The sequence below is a fragment of the Hyla sarda genome, chromosome 1 (genome assembly GCF_029499605.1).
Source record: "Hyla sarda isolate aHylSar1 chromosome 1, aHylSar1.hap1, whole genome shotgun sequence".
Taxonomy (NCBI): Eukaryota; Metazoa; Chordata; class Amphibia; order Anura; family Hylidae; genus Hyla; species Hyla sarda.
In genome coordinates this window covers 54621614-54641385 of record NC_079189.1, presented here as the reverse complement: position 1 = coordinate 54641385, position 19772 = coordinate 54621614, and the positions used below count along the sequence as shown (strand labels likewise).

Sequence of the window (19772 nt, the reverse complement as noted above, 5' to 3'; positions counted from 1 at the left end):
AACATGTCAAAAGTTTTTTTTTTAAGTGACAGTGCCCATTTAAATGCTTGCACTGCACAAAAGATTGAGTCAGCCAACCAACCAACCAATGGGCATTTGTTAGCCGCTTTACATGGGCCAATTATTGGGAACAAGCATTCCTAGGAATGTTCATTTGTCCCATAATTGGTCTGCGGCTGGATAGCTCTGTGTGTCCACTCGTAGCAGTGGATTTCCCACTGTAGACACAGTGCCTGCTCATAACAAATGCACAGTGGGAAAACCACTATGACCGGACACACAGAGTAAGCTCGCCGTCGGTGCATCCACAGTGTGAAATACGCTGCGGATGTGCTACGTGTAACCTTACCCTACAAATTTCCTAACCCTAGTGTGTTTTTTTTTTATTTTTTTTATACAGAAACAGCACTGATTCCACATCCAAAACCACATGGTGTCACTTTAAAGGGGTTATCCAGGATGAGTAAAAACATATAATCTTTTTTTCTAAAAACATTGCCACCCTGTCCTCAGGTTATGTGTGGTATTACGTCACAGTTCCATTGAAGTGAACGGAGCCACTTTGTAATTCCTCACACAGCCAAAGGTCAGGGTGGTGCTATTTTTCCTGTTATTCCTTGGAAACACCTTTAAAGCAGTGGTTCTCAACCTTTTTTGCCTGAGTACCCCTTGACAGCCCATTCCCAAAAAATTGTACCCCCATATTGGAGACATTTTGTAATGATTATAGTATAATTAATATGCTTTACTTTCCTCTATAACAGGCCCGCTGTTCCTCTCCCTATCTCCCCAGTCCCCCGATTTACAGGTGACGTCTTCTCTAACCAGAGTTGTTTACTTTTCTTTTCTTCACTATCTGGCCTAGACCGCCATTAAGATTTCTCCCATACAAGACTTCTCCATAGAACCAGCCAACCAAAAATTTTTAGGCTCCTTTCTGCAGTACAATACCCACCTATTTACAAACTCCCCATGTTATTGTCACACACAGGAATAGTACCCACTTTGCATCCCCATAAAGTTTAGGCCCCCTCTGTGCCCCCATATATAGTTGTAGGCCACCATACTGTCCTGATTTGGAGCTTCACTGCTCCTCTGCTCTGGGGACCTATTGCTATGGCTCATAGCAGTAGGTCCCTGGTATGCAGGGTCAGTGGAGCAACAAAGCTGATGGTGGTTACTGCCCACAGCAGCCCAGTGCCCGCGCTTCCCCTTTGCTGTCCTCCTGCTCCGCTCCTCGGTGCAGTAACATCAGCCTACCATTTCTTTCAAAGTGGTCCAGACCAGAAACCAGTGGCTGTGGCTGCCATTACTGATTTTTTTTTTCAAGTACCCCCTGGAAAACTGCTAAGTACCCCGGGGGTAATTGTACCCCAGGTTGAGAACCACTGCTTTAAAGGGATAGTCCAGGGAACTGACATTTTTTGATAATTATCCCCTATTAACATAATAGGGGATAAGTGTCTGATCGCAGGGGGTCTGACCACTAGGACCCCTCGATCTCCTGTATGGAGCTCCAGCTACTTATATGTTCTCAGTACACTGAGCAAGTGATGGCCTGCTCAGCCAATCACCGGGTGAGGAGGGGCATCTCTGCAGCCAGTGATTGGCTGAATGGGTCGTCACTTGCGTCCATACAGGAACATGAGGGCCGCTGTGCTAGGAGGATGTGTAAGTAGCTGGGGCCCCATACCGGAGGTCGTGGGGGGTCCCAGTGGTTGGACCCCCTGCAATCAGACACGTAGCCCCTATCCTGTGGATGTGTCTAAAAAGTTCAGTTCAGTTCCCTGTTCAAGGCTCAAGCTTTCCAAAAGTTTGCTCCTTTCAAGAGGCTTCAGCGTTGTCCCATTGCTTTCCAGAATCCTGACATGTGTTGCCCCTGCTTAGAGGAAACTTTAGAGGAGGGGTGTGTCACCTACTTAAAATAAACCTTATCCATATTCTCTTCTTACAAGATTCTTATTCTAAGACAAAACCCAAGAAGTTTTATCATACTTAAAGTATGCCTTTGAGGGCTCTCTATGCTCCCTATGTGGGGAACACACAAACAAAGCATTTGAGGTGTTCTCCCTAATTTCAAGGAAACTCAGAGGCGTATCCCTTCTAGTAGGAATCCTTAAACGGGTACTCCACTGCCCCAGCATCCGGAACGTTTAGTTCAGAACGCTGGGTGCGGGGGTTGTGACGTCATGGCCATGCCCCCTCATGATGTCACACCCCTCAATGCAAGTCTATGGGAGGGGGCGTGGTGGACGTCACGCCCCCTCCCATAGACTTGCATTGAGGGGGCGTGGTGTGATGGCACGACCCCCGCAGTCCGTACCCAGCATTCGGAACTAAATGTTCCAGACACTGGGGCAGTGGAGTACCCCTTTAAAGGAATCTCCTATTTTTAAGAAGCTTTAAAAGTAAGCCTCCTGCCTGGAACGGGAGAATGACCGGGCACTGACGCTGACGTTTATGTTCCTGTAGGTTTACATGATGAGATAACCGTTCCAGTTTTCATTGCAGTATATAAGAAGAAAGTGAGGCGTGACAGGATGTATCATAAAAACTCTTTGCCCCACAAATCTACTTAATCTAATTACGTCGGTGCCCACTTTCCTGTTACCTCCTGAATCTTTTGCTTGTGTCAAAATAAAGAATTTGAATGAAAAGTGCTGGGAGCAGCAGATAAGGGTAATTCATTTTACTTGATGGCCGTCCTGTCGTGATGAGGACGGACAGTGATTGATGGTATAAATGGCTTCTCCCTTTATGAACTGCACATTGTCAAGATATGATGCGGGGTTGAGTGATTTATGAAAATGGAAGGTAAACACAGGTTCTGCCGCTACGTGCGCATTTACAATCGCCGCTATGTCTAGGAACACCAGGTACTAGAAAACCTGTTAGGTTCTGCAGCAGTCCTTGAAACATATCCATCAGGTGTGTGAGCGGATAAAAGGAACATAACGCATATGAGCTGAATAAAGCCCCATTCACATCACATTTAGGAAAAAACGTATGTCGGAATTTCTGCAAAAACATTGCAACATATACTGCAGCACACTTGTGGCGGGCTCATTGAGTTCAATAGAGTGGTCTACTGCACAAAAAACTATGGAGGAAATGTATTTAAAAAAAAAAGGACTCTGGCATTGAATTATATATTTTTTGCTTATATAGTGCAGCATAGGCTATTATTAAAGAAAAATGTGGAGGTATGCCTTGCGCTTACCTCTTTTTGCTGAAGTGGCAGGCATTGGATAGGGTTCTTTCATAGCAAATCCACAATTATGTGGTCCTATAATGCAGCCTACATTTCCCCTGAATCCTCTGGCTGAAGGTCAGGTGTTTGATTATTGCACCTGGTAATCTAATCAGGCTGCCGATGCTGGAGGTTACACAGGTGAACTCTTTATGATCATAAGTAGGTTGAGGTAACTGTTCACACTGAGAAAGATTTATCAAAACCTGTCCAGAGGAAAAAGTTGCTAAGTTGCCCATAGCAACCAATCAGATCCCTTCTTATATTTTTGACAAGGCCTCTGCAAAATGAAAGAAGCGATCTGATTGGTTGCTATGGGCAACTCAGCAACTTTTCCTCCGCACAGGTTTTGATAAATCTCCCCCAATATGTGCACTTTAGATGTGTTTTGTTATTCAGTGGGGGAGATTTATCAAAACCTGTCCAGAGGAAAAAGTTGCCCAGTTGCCCATAGCAACCAATCAGATCGCTTCTTTCATGTTAAAAGAAAAAAAAAGGCCTCTGAAAAATGAAAGACGCAATCTGATTGGTTGCTATGGGCAACTCAGAAACTTTTTCTCTGGACAGGTTTTGATAAATCTCCCCCCCCCCCCCCCCGATTTTTTATAGAGAACTATTGCCATGAGGGGGAAGTTATTTGACCTATAATCACAATTTAGATGTTTTATGAAGTCTTTAGGTTGTGTTCACACATTGAATATCTACTGCATTTTTTCAAAAATGTTTACATTTTGGCAATTTCTGCTGTGATTTCCCAAAATCATGGTAAAAAAGAAATCATGATTTGCACAATTGCAGTACAGTATCACCATTTCTGCCATGATGTTGAGAAAAATCACAGAAAAAGACTGTAGCAAGAAATGCAATGTGTGAACACAGGCTCAGGAAGCTATATCTACGATATCTTCTATATTTCCTGATCCCATGGAAATAGCAGAAGGAGTTGTGAGCTGCTGGGAGGGATCTGGTAGGTGATGATGTCATCTTGTAGTTTACAGGAAGTCATCGGACCCAGAACTGACATCCTGTTCTGACCATTAGGCACTGGAAGATTGGGAGAGTCAGACTGGTAATCACATGATTACTGTGATGAAACATATAGATGCAGCTGTGCTGGGATAAAACAGATGAGCCTGAAGGACTAGTGATAGTGAGTGTGCATGATATGGGCAACAACCTGGAGTGCTACTTTAAGCAGCTCTGCCTGTTTTCAGGTATAGAAAAGGTTCACATTCTTACACAAGCCCTATGCTTGCGCAAAAATGTGGAACTTTTTTGCACAAATTTTTTTAAAAGTATACAATCGCGCTAATATGTTACAGTCTGCTTGTTGTTTTTTTTTTTTTTCAGACAACAGCAGGAAACCAGAGTAAATACTACGTGTCATACCGACGGAACGACTTTGTGCCAATGAAACTACCGAAATACGCACTTCCAAAGGTGAGCTAATCCCTCTGGGGTACAACACAGGACCAAGGGCTCCTCTGGCGATAACATTATTATTGCATGCACGCAGTAATACAAACTTATTCTTCTTACAAAAATTATTCATTTTCATTTTTCCTTAAAAAAAATAAACAGAAAGGACATGTCTGTAACAATTTTTTGCATAAATAACACACTTTGATATCAGAACCTGATTGTTGACACCAGGATGAACAATTATACATATGTGCACCTATTTGTACCAAGCTCTGCTTTACTGGCACTCCCTCATGGAAATAGATCGATAGATCATATGTAAAATCTATCTATCTATCTATCTCATATCTATCTATCTCATATGTATCTATCGATCTCATATCTATCTATCTATCTCATATCTATCTATCTATCTATCTATCTATCTCATATCTATCTATCTCATATCTATCTATCTCATATCTATCTATCTATCTATCTCGTATCTATCTATCTGTCTACCTCATATCTATCTATCTCATATCTATCTATCTATCTCATATCTATCTATCTATCTCATATCTATCTCATATCTATCTACCTATCTATCTATCTCATATCTATCTATCTGTCTACCTCATATCTATCTATCTCATATTTATCTATCTATCTATCTCATATCTATCTATCTACCCTGTTTCCCCAAAAATACACCCTACCCCGAAAATAAGCCCTAGCTGGAATATCGGGGTGGGCTGCAATATAAGCCCTACCCCAAAAATAAGACCTAGGGCAAGGGGTATTCAACTGGTGGACCACGGCCGCCAGTAATGCGGGCCCCCCTCCCCTCCCTCCCCCCTTTGGCTGGTTCCTTGGCAAGTTAAATGAGCCGGGGCAGGGACGCTGCCACTTTGGTATCTATCTCATATCTGTCTATCTGTCTACCTCATATCTATCTCATATCTATCTCATATCCATCTATCTATCTCATATCTATCTATTTATCTCATATCTATCTATTTATCTCATATCTATCTATTTATCTCATATCTATCTATCTATCTCATATCTATCTATCTCATATCTATCTATCTATCTATCTATCTATCTCATATCTATCTATCTATCTATCTATCTATCTCATATCTATCTATCTATCTATCTATCTCATGTCTATCTATTTATCTTATATCTATCTATCTCATATCTATCTATCTATCTCATATCTATCTATTTATCTTATATCTATCTATCTATCTCATATCTATCTATCTCATATCTATCTATCTCATATCTATCTATCTCATATCTATCTATCTATCTATCTAAAAAAAGGAAGGATGACTGCAGCACTCAGTAGAAGCAAAAAATCAAAAAATGTGACTTTATTCCAAGAGCAAGTGGGTGCGACATTTTGGTGTTCTCACAACACCATTCTCAAGCCAAACAATAGTGATCACATCAAGGTATATATAGAGGGTGAATCAAATCAATCTTAATTGCAAACAATTACAAAATATGTAAACATCCATAAAGTGCCAGTGCATACAGTGCATCACAATTATATTAGGGGATGTACATTAGTCCTCCAAGTACAAGTGAGTGATATTAAAAACATCTCTATGCAGATCTTATATATAGATAGAACAGAGAATGGTATTAGATATAAAATACATAAACAATCATCTTAAGTACCATAGGGACTCAGGGCAGGTGTGCGGCATCACTCACCGAGGAAGTGTGTCCCGAGTGTAGTAAGTGTCATGGCGACAAATGCCGGTCTGAAAATACAACAGGTGTCATGGAGACGGACGCCACTGTGAGTATAAATAAAGTTGCAGGGAAACAGACCAATCAACGCTGACTATAGTAAGTCATGTGACCACCACTGCTGTGTCACATGTAACGGCCGGGTGCGAATGCGCACTTTAGTACAGAGTAAAGTGGCGGCCATCTTGGAATCGGGCAATTGTTAATCTAGTGTTGGCAAAGTGCTAGAAAGCGCAGTATATGTAAATATAACCCGTGGCATCATCATATCCCCACTCATTCGTAATGTCATAGCCATACTGAGCACATATATCCCACCCCCCAAGGGTCTCCTTAAGTCCACCCCCCAATCCTGCCCCGATCCAGAGGGGACAACCCGGTCACATGTCACTCGGCCACTAAGGGTCCCGGACATTGAGGCCAAGAGGAGCCCCTGGTCTATGGGCTTCCAATGTCTGGACGGGAGTGCCACTCAGTCGCAAAGTGTACGAACGCAGGGGAAATTATATCCACAGTATTCATTATTGTCCAACACTAATTCTCATATCTATCTATCTATCTATCTCATATCTATCTATCTATCAATCTCATATCTATCTATCTATCTCATATCTATCTCATATCTATCTATCTATGTATCTATCTAAAGAAAATGGAAGAGCAGCACAACCAATTAAATGTCCCAATAGTAAAAGGTGCACGCTGAGAAAAGGCCTTGGTCCTCGCTTGTAGTAGAAAATCAGGAATTCAGCAGTACACAAACTTGTGAAAAAATAAGTGGATGTTTATTACACCACCAGAAAAACAGAAGCAACGTTTTCGCGGCCTCTCGACGCCGTTCTCAAGCTTGAGAACGGCGGCGAGAGGCCGCGGAAATGCTGCTTCTGTTTTTCTGGTGATGTAATAAACATCCACTTATTTTTTCACAATTTTGTGTACTGCTGAATTCCTGATTTTCTATGTATCTATCTATCTCATATCTATCTATCTATCTATCTCATATCTTTCTATCTAATATCTATCTATCTCATATCTATCATCTCATATCTATCTATCTAATATCTATCTATCTATCTCATATCTTTCTATCTAATATCTATCTCATATCTATCTATCTCATATCTATCATCTCATATCTATCTATCTATCTATCTATCTCATATCTATCTATCTATCTCATATCTATCTATCTATCTATCTATCTCATATCTATCTATCTATCTATCTCATATCTATCTATCTATCTATCTCATATCTATCTATCTATCTATTTCATATCTATCTATCTCATATCTATCTATCTATCTATCTATCTATCTCATATCTATATATCTATCTATTTCATATCTATCTATCTATCTATCTATCTCATATCTATCTATCTATCTATTTCATATCTATCTATCTATCTCATATCTATCTATCTATATATCTATCTATTTCATATCTATCTATCTACCTCATATCTATCTATCTATCTATCTCATATCTATCTATCTATCTATCTATCTCATATCTATCTATCTATCTACCTCATATCTATCTATCTACACCAAAGAAGCAATTCCGCAGCACTCCAGAATAGATGAAAAGTGAATGAGGTTTATTAACCTGATATCATAGCGACGGTTCGTCTGCCCACTCGCCGCCTTTCTCAAGCTTAACAAGTGATACTGATAAAGTATTTATACATTTGCTCAAATCATTAAGTTAATGGGGGAGATTTTGGGAAGATTTATCATTGAGTTTACCCCTTTTTCTTGTGTATTTTTTTGCGCAAAAATTTGCACAGTAACTTTCATTGCATCTTTTTTGCTTTTTTTGTGTTTCTTTAATAGTACTCTATTTTTTTGTGTATTGTGGAATGCATTTTACAGTGGATACTAATTTAGCATGTGCATTTTTTTTATTTAGACGCAAATACGTTTTTTTAAAAGCAAAAATACACCATCAAAAAGGACACGTAGGAAAGTGTTCTACCGAGACAGTTGGGGGATGCAGGAGCTGTCCCTCAACACTGCTAAACTACAACTACTCCCATCGTGGGACAGAGTCCGTCACAGGATGGGAGTAATTGTAGTACCGCAGCGCTGAGGGACGGCACTTGCACATCCCCCCCCCCCCCCCCCCGGCTGCGGGACTATTTTGGTAAAGTTAGCACTACTACTCCCATCATGGACAGACTCTTCCCATGATGGGAGTTATAGTCCAGGGGCTGAGGGCAGATCACTGGGTCATTTTCCAGAGACCTGCTGCGATCTGCATTTATAAACTGTACAAGCCGGCGGCACATGCGGCTCCACTGCGCTCCCCGCCAGCTCCTGTATACAGCTCACATTTCATAATCGCTGCTGCCGGGAGACGGGAGCTCCGATTGGTAATTAGCTATTCATTGGTCAATAGCTATTATGAATTATGACAGTGTATACAGTATTCCCTGTCTGGAGCCGGCGGGGTGCGCAGTGGAGCCGCATGTGCCGCCAGCTTGTTAACTTAATAAATGCGGATCGCAGCGAGTCTCTGGAGAATGACCTGCTGCGATCTGCCCCTCAGCCCCTGTAGTATAACTACCATCATGGACAGAGTCTGTGCCATGATGGGAGTAGTTGTAATACCGCAGCGCTGAGGGATGGTACTTGCACATCCCCCGGCTGCGGGACTTTTAGGACTGCTACTCCCTTCATAGACAGACTCTGTCCATGATGGGAGTTATAGTAGAGGGGCTGAGGGGCAGATCACAGCAGGTCATTCACCAGAGACCCACTGAGATCTGCATTTTTTAAGTTAACAAGCCTGCGGCATATGCGGCTCCACTGCGCTACCACCAGCTCCTGTATATGCTGTCATAATTCATAATCCCTGCTGCCAGGAAATGGGAGCGAAAAGTGGAGCCGGTCTCCTAGCAGCGGGGATTATGAATTATGAAGCGTATACAGTATTCCCGCCTGGAGCCGGCGGGGTGCACAGTGGAGCCGCATGTGCCGCCGGCATGTTAACTTAATAAATGCGGATCGCAGAGGGTCTCTGGAGAATGAATTGCTGTTGCTGTGATCTGCACCTCAATTATTACCCTGGTACCCACCGCCACAGGGGTACTGGGAAGCGCCGGTACCAACAAAATGGCGCTGGCTGACGTTATTTAGGCTGGGGAGGGCCAGTAACAATGGCCCTCGCCCACCCTGGTAACGTCAGGCTGTTGCTGCTTGGTTGGTATCTGGCTGATACTGAAAATAGGGGGAACCCTATAAGTTTTTTTTTGTTGTTTTTTTTTATTAAAAAAAACAAAAAAACGTGTGGTTCCCCCATTTTTTTCAGTATCAGCCGGATACCAACCAAGCAGCAACCGCCTAATGTTACCAGGGTGGGCGAGGACCATTGTTATTGGCCCTCCTCAGCCTAAATAATGCCAGCCTGTTACCGCCTAGGCCCCGGAGCGCCATTTTTGATGCTCCGGGCCTGTTGGTATCGGCTCTTCCTGGAACCCCTGTGGCGGTGGGTACCGGGGTAATAATTGGGGGTTAGGGCTAACTGATTTAGGGGCTAATGCCAAGCCCCGGCTTAGTAATGGATTCTGTCTACAAGACGGCTTTCACTACTAAGCCTGAAAATTCAATTATAAAAAACACGACACATTGAAAAAAAAATTTCTTTGAGAAAACAATCCCCCTTTTATTGACATAAAAAAAAAACACTGGTCATCGTCGCAATCCACAGAATCTGATGCAGTCCTCCACATTCACGTATCTAAAGTGAGAAGAAAAAACAAAACAAAAAAAAGGTTAGTACATTTTTGGCGCTCTCCCCTGGGGTGTTCCTAAACAGGGAGCCTCCAATTGTTGACGTCTGCCTACTTTATCCTGTATCTATAGACAACTGTATATGCAAGATAGAGCACAAAGACTTAACCCAGAACTGCTCAGCAGCAGCATGGGCTAACTCTTTCCTTGCTGGGCTCCTGTATAGTATACATGGGTACACTGTGCACCCCTGTATACTATACAGCCGGCAGAGGTAAGTAGTGATGCTCTTCACCCTGTATATGTATATCCTTACCTCCTTACACTCTGTGGACTGGGCACTCTGCATCCGTACCCTGCAGGCAGTAAAAAAAATTGCCACAGGTAAAAAAAAATGACTGTTTCCACACACCAGCAAAAACACAAGAAAAAACAAAACACAAGAAAAACTGACAAAACGCAGGAAAAAACGGTGACAATTTTTCTGGCATTTTTGCTGGTGGACAAAAAACCTCAATGGAATCCGAGCCTCAAAGCAATAGAACAAAATCCCTGTGTCCACTTTTCCTGTGAGGTGCAGCTCAGGTGTACAAATAGAACTGTGTGAAGATTCAGAACTCTGCACAAAAACTTTTTTGCCGTGCACAAGTATGGTAAATTTGGTGCAATTGCACCAAATTAAGACCAACCAAAACGATCTACAAACAACTTCTACCTACACCAACATTGATAAATTTCCCCTAATGAGTACATTATACATTTGATCAAATGTACACCACTTGTATAAATACTTGGTCAGTTAAAGGGGTTCTCTAGTGCTTAGACATCTTATCCCCTATCCAAAGCATAGGGGATAAATGCCTGATCGCGGGAGTCCCGCCACTGGGGACCCCCGGGATCATGCACGCGGCACCCCGTTTGTAAACAGTCCCCGGAGCGTGTTTGCTCCGGGTCTGATTACCGTCGACCACAGGGTCGACGGCGTGTGACGTCACACTCTGCCCCTCAATGCAAGCCCTAGGGGAAGGGGCGTGATAGCTGTCACACCCCCTCCCATAGACTTGCATTGAGGGGCGGAGTGTGAGGTCACACGGGGGCGGAGGCGTGAAGTCACATGCCGCCGGCCCCGTGATCGACAGTAATCAGACCCGGAGCGAACACGCTTCGGGAACTGATTACAAACGGGGTGCGGCGTGCAAGATCCCGGGGGTCCCCAGCGACGGGACTCCTGCGATCAGGCATCTTATCCCCTATCCTTTGGATAGGGGATAAGATGTCTAAGCACCGGAGAACCCCTTTAAACTTGAGAAAAGCTGCAAGTGGGCAGACGAAACGTCGCTATGATATCAGGTTAATGAACCTTATTCCCTTTTCATCTATTCTGGAGTGCTGCGGAATTACTTCTTTGGTGTAGATATTTTGTTGTGGCCCATGACCTGACATTCATCTGCTGGCACTTGCTGTTTCTTCATATGTGTGGTTGTGCTGCTCTGTTCAACATTTTATCTATCTATCGAAAAACACCCACGCCTCTAAATTAGGTTATAGATCTGTCTATAAGACTTGTTATGGGCATTTTCTTCCAAGGTCTCCAATTTGCTGTATACTATATGTATATTTTGGGTATTTGTTCCATAGCATTATCTATCTATCTATCTATCTATCTATCTATCTATCTATTATCTATCCATCGAAAAACACCCATATCTCTATAGGTTATAGATCTGTCTATAAGACTTGCTATGGGCATTTTCTTCCAATGTCTCCATTTTGCTGTATACTATATGTATAATTTGGGTATTTGTTCCATAGCATTACACCGAAAATTTTACAGAGTACTAGCTCGAAATTACTAGCAGCACGTAGAAATAGCAGGTCATTAATCACGGCAGGACTTATCTAGCTTTCACAGTGGCATCAATTGTTCAGTGTTGTATGGAAACAGTAATTTCGCAGTACAGTCTGCTTCTAAAAACAACTTCAATACAGAGAGACTGAAATGAAATGTTTTACCTCTACTGTATTTCAGCTCTCCCTACTCAAGAAGTTCAGGGTCATAAAAGGGGTTGTCCAGTTTCAAAATCCTATTAAGGAAATCTTACTTAATGGGTTCCCCTGGTCAGGATCCTCATCTTTTATCCATGTGAAGAATGTCACAGTGTTCCTCGCTCTGGAGGACCTGACCTATTCTAATGTACAAAAAAAAATTCTATTAATTTGGATAAGCATGGAAGACAGTGACCTGTCCACTCATTTTATGTTATTAAAGACAAGAACAGAGCGATCAAATAGGCAAGGTAGAGCATTCTGTTGTCAATCATATCACTGAATCACTGACTTGGTTACCGCAGCAGAAAAAGGTGTGTTCATTTTTTAGCAAGAAATTACCTGTTCATTCAAAGGGGTATTCCAGGATTTTTTTCATTTTACTATGCTACAGGGGCTGTAAAGTCATCTCAGGTTTTCCCAGGTTGCAGTGCAGCCAAGACATTACATCACTAGTCAGGTGCTTAAAGGGGTACAACGGCCCTAGGACATCTTATCCCCTATCCAAAGGATAGGGGATAAGATGTCTGACCGCAGGAGTCCTGCCGCTGGGGACCCCTGCAATCATGCATTTGGCACCCACCTCTTTGAGCTGCATGCCGCGCTGCCAGCTCACAAACTGCCGGGTGCCGACCACGGGCCGGAGTATCGTGACATCATGCCCCGCCCCCACTATGCAAGTCTATGGGAGGAGGCGTGACGGCCATCACGCCCCCTTCCATAGAATTGCATAGCGGGGGTGACGTAACACAGGGGTGGAGTCGTAACGTCATGATACACTGGCCCTGTGGTCAGCACCCAGCAGTTTGTGAGCTGGCAGCGCGGCGTGCAGCTCAAAGAGGTGGGTGCCAAATGCAAGATTGTGGGGGTCCCCATCGGCGGGACCCCCGCGGTCAGACATCTTATCCCCTATCCTTTGGATAGGGGATAACATGTCCTAGGGCCGGAGTACCCCTTTAAAGGGATCCTGTCTGTGCTTCAATGGGTGCAGTGACCCCTGGGTTGGGGAGGGGTCATTCTCTACATTGCTGCAGGGAATTGTCCCAGGTGTGCTTCAATGGGTGGAGTGACTGATGTGTAGGATGGAGAAAAGTGACCTCACACTTACAAAGGAATCCTGGGACTTGTATTTGGCGGGAGGGAACTCCAACAGGAAATAGCCATTTCACAAAAAGATAGCAGCAGTGTTATGCTGAACTCACAACACAGCCACTTAGCTCCAAGACAAGCGCGGATCCTTCCTAAACATGTTCATTACTGACAGGTAAGTACTAAAATCACCTTGTGGGGGATAACCCCCTTTTAAATAACTTTAAAAAGTTCATGTTTGTAATACCAGAGAATGCAGTTTGGCTCTGCCCTGTGTTCTTTAAACAACATTAAATATTCATGCACCATATTTGATTTATGTCGGAAAAATCGTGTGCTTTTAATTTTTTTGCAACATTTTCATATCATGCAAGGTGGATTTACAGGCTGCATCTGGCCTCACGAAAACAGATGCTGGTTAGTATGCAAGAGGTTACCTAAATTAAGTACTTTGCTAAATTGACGTTGATATCAGTGTAGATTTGATGGCTAAATGAAGTAAATTATGCCGCATTTCATTAGAAAAAGAACTTTCCTTTAAATTATAATTTATATTTATGCAATGCCCGCCGAGCGCCTAATGACCATTTTTCACTCGTGCAAATTTTGATTAAGTAAACGCCTGCAGAACAAGTGGGAGGCTGCACTATAATATATCACTAGTAAGTTATACTGCTTGCATAGGCATCACTGTTTTATTAGGCTATGTTAATTACTCCTTCCAGACATGCGGGAAATACATCCATAGTAATAGACCCTACAGTTTAAATGTATTAACAGCTCGCAAAATATACGACTGCAGCGACTGCTAGAACGCTGCTTCTCCCCTTTGGAGCCACATATTTTGTCGGAACTAATTCTGGTGATAAATACAGAATAAGAAGAATGTAACTGCATGGAAATGAATTGTCCCAGGAAAAGTTAGGCATGATTTAAAGGCCATTAGCAATGCATTATGTCAAGGAGGCTAGTGTCCTACTATAGCAGGCATGTAATTTAAGATTATTATGTGGCTTTCTGTGAGTATGAACTTCAAATGAATATTGATTTTATTTGGTTAAAATTCAGGGTGGGGGTGGGGGGGAAGAGTATTTGTATTCTAAATACAGTTACACTCTTGGGCTGCGTCTATAGGCTTTTTATTGCATTACCGTATATACTCGAGTATAAGCCGACCCGAATATAAGCCGAGGCCCCTAATTTCACCCCAAAAACCCAGGAAAAGTTATTGAATCGACTATAAGCCTAGGGTGGGAAATACATCATCCCCCCATGTAATCATCCGGACCCCCGTCATTAACACCCCCGTCATCATCACCCTGTCATCATCCAGACCCCTGTCATCATCCCCCCCCCCCCCCCTTCATCATCACCGCCTGTCAATCTCTTCATCAGTGGTCTTCAACCTGTGGACCTCCAGATGTTGCAAAACTACAACTCCCAGAATGCCCGGACAGCCATCGGCTGTCCGGGCATGCTGGGAGTTGTAGTTTTGAAACCTCTGGAAGTCCGCAGGTTGAAGACCACTGCGGCATGAACGTCCTTGTGCGTCGCCGTCAAGGCAACGTCACTAGTCCTGGGCCGGGCCCGAAGCGCAGAGAAGAGGCCCTCCTGGTGAAAATGGACAGCCCGCAACGACTAACCATCCCCACCGGACGGTTCCTGCAGCATGGATAGCCCGGACCAGCTCACCCTAACTTCCCGCAGAGGGGAGGTGAGTACAAAACAAAAAGGGGGGGGGGGAGCTGGATGATGACAAAGGCTGCAGTGGTCTTCAACCTGCGGACCTCCAGAGGTTTAAAAACTACAACACCCAGCATGCCCGGACAGCCGATGGATGTCCAGGCATGCTGGGAGTTGTAGTTTTGCAACATCTAGAGGTCCGCAGGTTGAATACCACTGAGAAGGGATTGACAGGCGGAGAGTTCACTCGAGTATAAGTCGAGGGGGGCGTTTTCAGCACGAAAAATCGTGCTGAAAAACTCGGCTTATACTCGAGTACATACAGTACATTATATTGAATGAGAATAAAAGAACCAGACAAAGCCAAAAGCAAAAGCGACACTCTCTGTAGACCGATGTAAAGGAAACCTGTCAGTGGTTTTATACCGCATGAACCAGAGTAACATTAAAGGGGTTCTCCACCATAAGGTGATTTTAGTACCTACCTGCCAGACAGTAAATAGACATGCTTCGGAAGGATCTGCGCTTATCTTGGGGTTAAATGGCTGTGTTGTGAGATTACTATAATGCTGTAGCCATTTTTTTGTGAATTGTTGGAGTTCCCTCCTTCAAACTAAATGTCCCATAATTCCTTGCTTGTAAGTGTGAGGTCACTTCTCTCCCTCCTACACATCAACCATCCCACCCATTGAAGCACATCTGTGCTACCTTCCATGCAAAAGACCGGTGTTTTCTAACCAAGGTGCCTCCAGCTGTTGCAAAAGTACAATTCCTTGCAGAATGATCTCCCCCGCAAAACCACCCTCCCACCCACCTAGCGGTTCCTCCACCCATTGAAGCAGACAGGCTCCCTTTCATTGCCTGACTAGTGATGTAATGTATCGGGCAGCACTGTAACCTGGGAAAACCTGAGACTACAGTAATTTATGCTGCTAAAAATTTTTGCTATTTTTTTTAAAACAATGGGACTCCGCTGCCCGCTCTGGCTTACCATTCTAGCAGTACGCTTTAAGAGCACCAATAACCCTACTGAAGATCCTTATTCTTGTGTTTAACCACCGTGCTTGCCAATGGGTGACCTTACCATTACAACATCCTTAAAGGAGTACTCCGGTGTAAATGACTTCTATTAAAAAATCTTAACCCTTCTAGTACTTATTAGCTGATGAATACTACAGAGGAAATTATTTTCTTTTTGGAACACAGTGCTGTCTGCTGACATCATGACCACTGTGCTCTCTGCTGACATCTCTGTCCATTTTAAGAACTGTCCAGTAGAAGAAAATCCCCATAGAAAACATATGCTGCTCTGGACAGTTTCTAAAATGGACAGAGATATGGTGGTCGTGATGTCAGCAGAGAGATCTGTGTTACAAAAAGAAAATAATTTCCTCTGTAGTATTCAGCAGCTAATAAGTACAGGAAGGATTAAGATTTTTTAATCGAAGTAATTTACAAATCTCTTTAACTCTCTGGCACCAGTTGATTTAAAAAAAAAAAAAGTTTTCCACCGGAGTACCCCTTTAAGTTAGTCCACTTCCAAGGCTTAGCTTGTTCACCACCATTTACCATCCTCTGTTAGTTAATATCAGTCCACCATAACTTGCCTGCAACTTCCACCTTACTCCTAAACCAAAGCTGTGTATAACATATGCAGGTATTTTTTTTTTTTATATATATATATATATATATATATATATATATATATATATATACATTTTTTGCACACTTAATTCAGTGCCAGAAATATATAACTACTTGTGCTAAACACAGCAACGGCTCAACTCTCTAAGAGTCATCCTCCAACACTCAATGTGGAGGAGACCTCAGGGGAACCATGGCTGAAGGATTAGAGGATTATTGCCAACCTGTAATGCATCACATTAAAATAAAATTGTACATGCGACCAAATATACAATGGTAATATCAAAGAAATAAGAGATATAATAATAATACCTGAATCGTTATCCAGGTATTAGATGTATACAATTGTACAATAAAGATTAAAGCAGGGAGGATGGGCAGGTAATGTTTTTGTTCTAGCTCATTCTTCTATACTTATTTAAACATATCGCAATAAATCTTGAAAACAGAAAAAGAACAATCCCTTGATGCCACTGTAGACATAAGTTAGATGTAGTTTAGCCAAAAATGCTAAGTATAACTTTGAGATTTTGGTTTCGTAAAGGGTACCTCTCATCAAAAAAACTTTTGATATATTATAGATTAATGTATGCAGAATAACTTAACAATTGCATGTTATTAAAAAATATGCTTCTTTCTATTTAATTTTCCACTTTGAAGAAATGACCACTAGGGGTCTCCCTACCAGTCCTGGCAGCAAGCATTTCAGACTCATGCTGGAGTCCTAAACACTCAGAGCTGCCAGTCTGCTTTGTTCACAAAGGAGAACACACAGAGCTGCCAGCCTGCTTTGTTCACAGCCTGTTTGGCTGTGAACAAAGCAAACTGGCAGCTCTGAGTGTTTAGGACTCCAGCATGAGTCAGAAATGCTTGCTGACAGGACTGATCGGGAAAAATACAATAGAAAGAAGCATATTTTTCATTAACATGCTATTGGAAAGTTATTCAACATTCATTAATCTAAAATATATCAAAAGTTTATTTGATGAGAGGTACCCTTTAACACCCTATGTATTTCTCTATTAACCCCTTAACGACGCAGGACGTATATTTACGTCCTGCGCTGGCTCCCGCGATATGAAGCGGGATCGGGCCGCGATCCCGCATCATATCGCGTCGGTCCCGGCGCTAATCAACGGCCGGGACTCGCGGCTAATACCACACATCGCCGATCGCGGCGATGTGCGGTATTAACCCTTTAGAAGCGGCGGTCAAAGCTGACCGCCGCTTCTAAAGTGAAACTGAAAGTATCCCGGCTGCTCAGTCGGGCTGTTCGGGACCGCCGCGGTGAAATCGCGGCGTCCCGAACAGCTGATCGGACACCGGGAGGGCTCTTACCTGCCTCCTCGGTGTCCGATCGACGAATGACTGCTCCGTGCCTGAGATCCAGGCAGGAGCAGTCAAGCGCCGATAATGCTGATCACAGGCGTGTTAATACACGCCTGTGATCAGGATGAGAGATCAGTGTGTGCAGTGTTATAGGTCCCTATGGGACCTATAACACTGCAAAAAAAAAGTAAAAGAAAAATGTTAATAAAGGTCATTTAACCCCTTCCCTAATAAAAGTTTGAATCACCCCCCTTTTCCCATAAAAAAAATAAAACAGTGTAAAAAAATAAATAAATAAACATATGTGGTATCGCCGCGTGCGTAAATGTCCGAACTATAAAAATATATCATTAATTAAACCGCACAGTCAGTGGCGTACGCGCAAAAAAATTCCAAAGTCCAAAAAAGCGTATTTTGGTCACTTTTTATAACATTAAAAAATGAATAAAAAGTGATCAAAAAGTCCGATCAAAGCAAAAATCATACCGATAAAAACTTCAGATCACGGCGCAAAAGATGAGTCCTCATACCACCCCGTACGTCGAAAAATAAAAAAGTTATAGGGGTCAGAAGATGACATTTTTAAACGTATAAATTTTCCTGCATGTAGTTATGATTTTTTCCAGAAGTGCGACAAAATCAAACCTATATAAGTAGGGTATCATTTTAACCGTATGGACCTACAGAATAAAGATAAGGCATGATTTTTACCGAAATATGCACTGCGTAGAAACGGAAGCCCCCAAAAGTTACAAAATGGCGTGTTATTTTCGATTTTGTCGCACAATGATTTTTTTTTCCGTTTCACCGTGCATTTTTGGGTAAAATGACTAATGTCACTGCAAAGTAGAATTGGCGACGCAAAAAATAAGCCATAATATGGATTTTTAGGTGGAAAATTGAAAGGGTTATGATTTTTAAAAGGTAAGGAGGAAAAAACGAAAGTGCAAAAACGGAAAAATCCTGAGTCCTTAAGGGGTTAATGTTTCCAGTGGGTGGGATATTGTGGGATATTGTCACCCTCTGTGTTTCTCCATTACTGTACTGAGTGGGTGGGCTTAGCTGTCTGCTCTGACCAATCAGAAGTCTCCTTACTGTTCCTCACCCTCTTACAGCATGTGTCTCAAACGGGTTGAGGCAGAGGCACTATAACATGATTCCTTGCTCTCATCTCTATTTCTCTCCTTTATCTTTTTAAAAGTCAATGGGGATGTTTAATAAAGACTGACCTTACATACGCCAGCCAGTGGCATAACATTTTTTTGATTTTTGTGGGAACAAAATTTCATTAGTAAATCCTTAAAGGGGTCGTCTGTTTTCTTTCAAACAACCGCTCCCTCTCTGTCTCCACTTTGGGGTTGGTATTACAACTTGGCTCCATTCACTTCAATGGAACTGAGATGCAGGACCACATCCAACCTGGAGACAGACAGGGAGTGGTCTTTGAAAAAAAAAAAGGTCTGTTTTTCGATTCCTGGACAAGGAATCGAAAGATCGTATTTGCCTCTTGGAAAGCCAGGGGACAACCACTCAGGCTGCCTTAACAATCTTTCCCATAGATTATCACGTCTTTTATTTATACACCTACAAAGGCAGATTTGTTATTCAGGAACCTAAGAAAATTTGGTTGTAACAGACCAGCCACAATATTAGAAAAAAGTTCAAAAATTTCAAGCAAACAATATTATTGCAGCTGTACGGGGCCATCATCAGTTTATAGTTGCAGTAGAGCTGACACTGCTAAAAGCACGGACGGACTGTGGCTTATGTAAAAAAAAATATGGAGTTTTATTTGAATTCAGCAACTTTAAAATTGCATTGTC

The 19772-nt window shown here is 42.5% G+C and overlaps 1 protein-coding gene across 3 annotated transcripts in view; it reads left to right on the top strand.

Annotated features, from left to right (window-relative positions):
- Nucleotides 1-19772, top strand: part of SORCS2 (sortilin related VPS10 domain containing receptor 2) — a 1056376-nt gene that overhangs the window by 891418 nt on the left and 145186 nt on the right. For all 3 annotated transcript variants that reach the window (XM_056555055.1, XM_056555056.1, XM_056555057.1), the window contains one exon: nucleotides 4601-4690. In XM_056555055.1, coding sequence (XP_056411030.1) covers nucleotides 4601-4690 — 90 coding nt within the window. The remainder of the gene's footprint in view (nucleotides 1-4600; nucleotides 4691-19772) is intronic.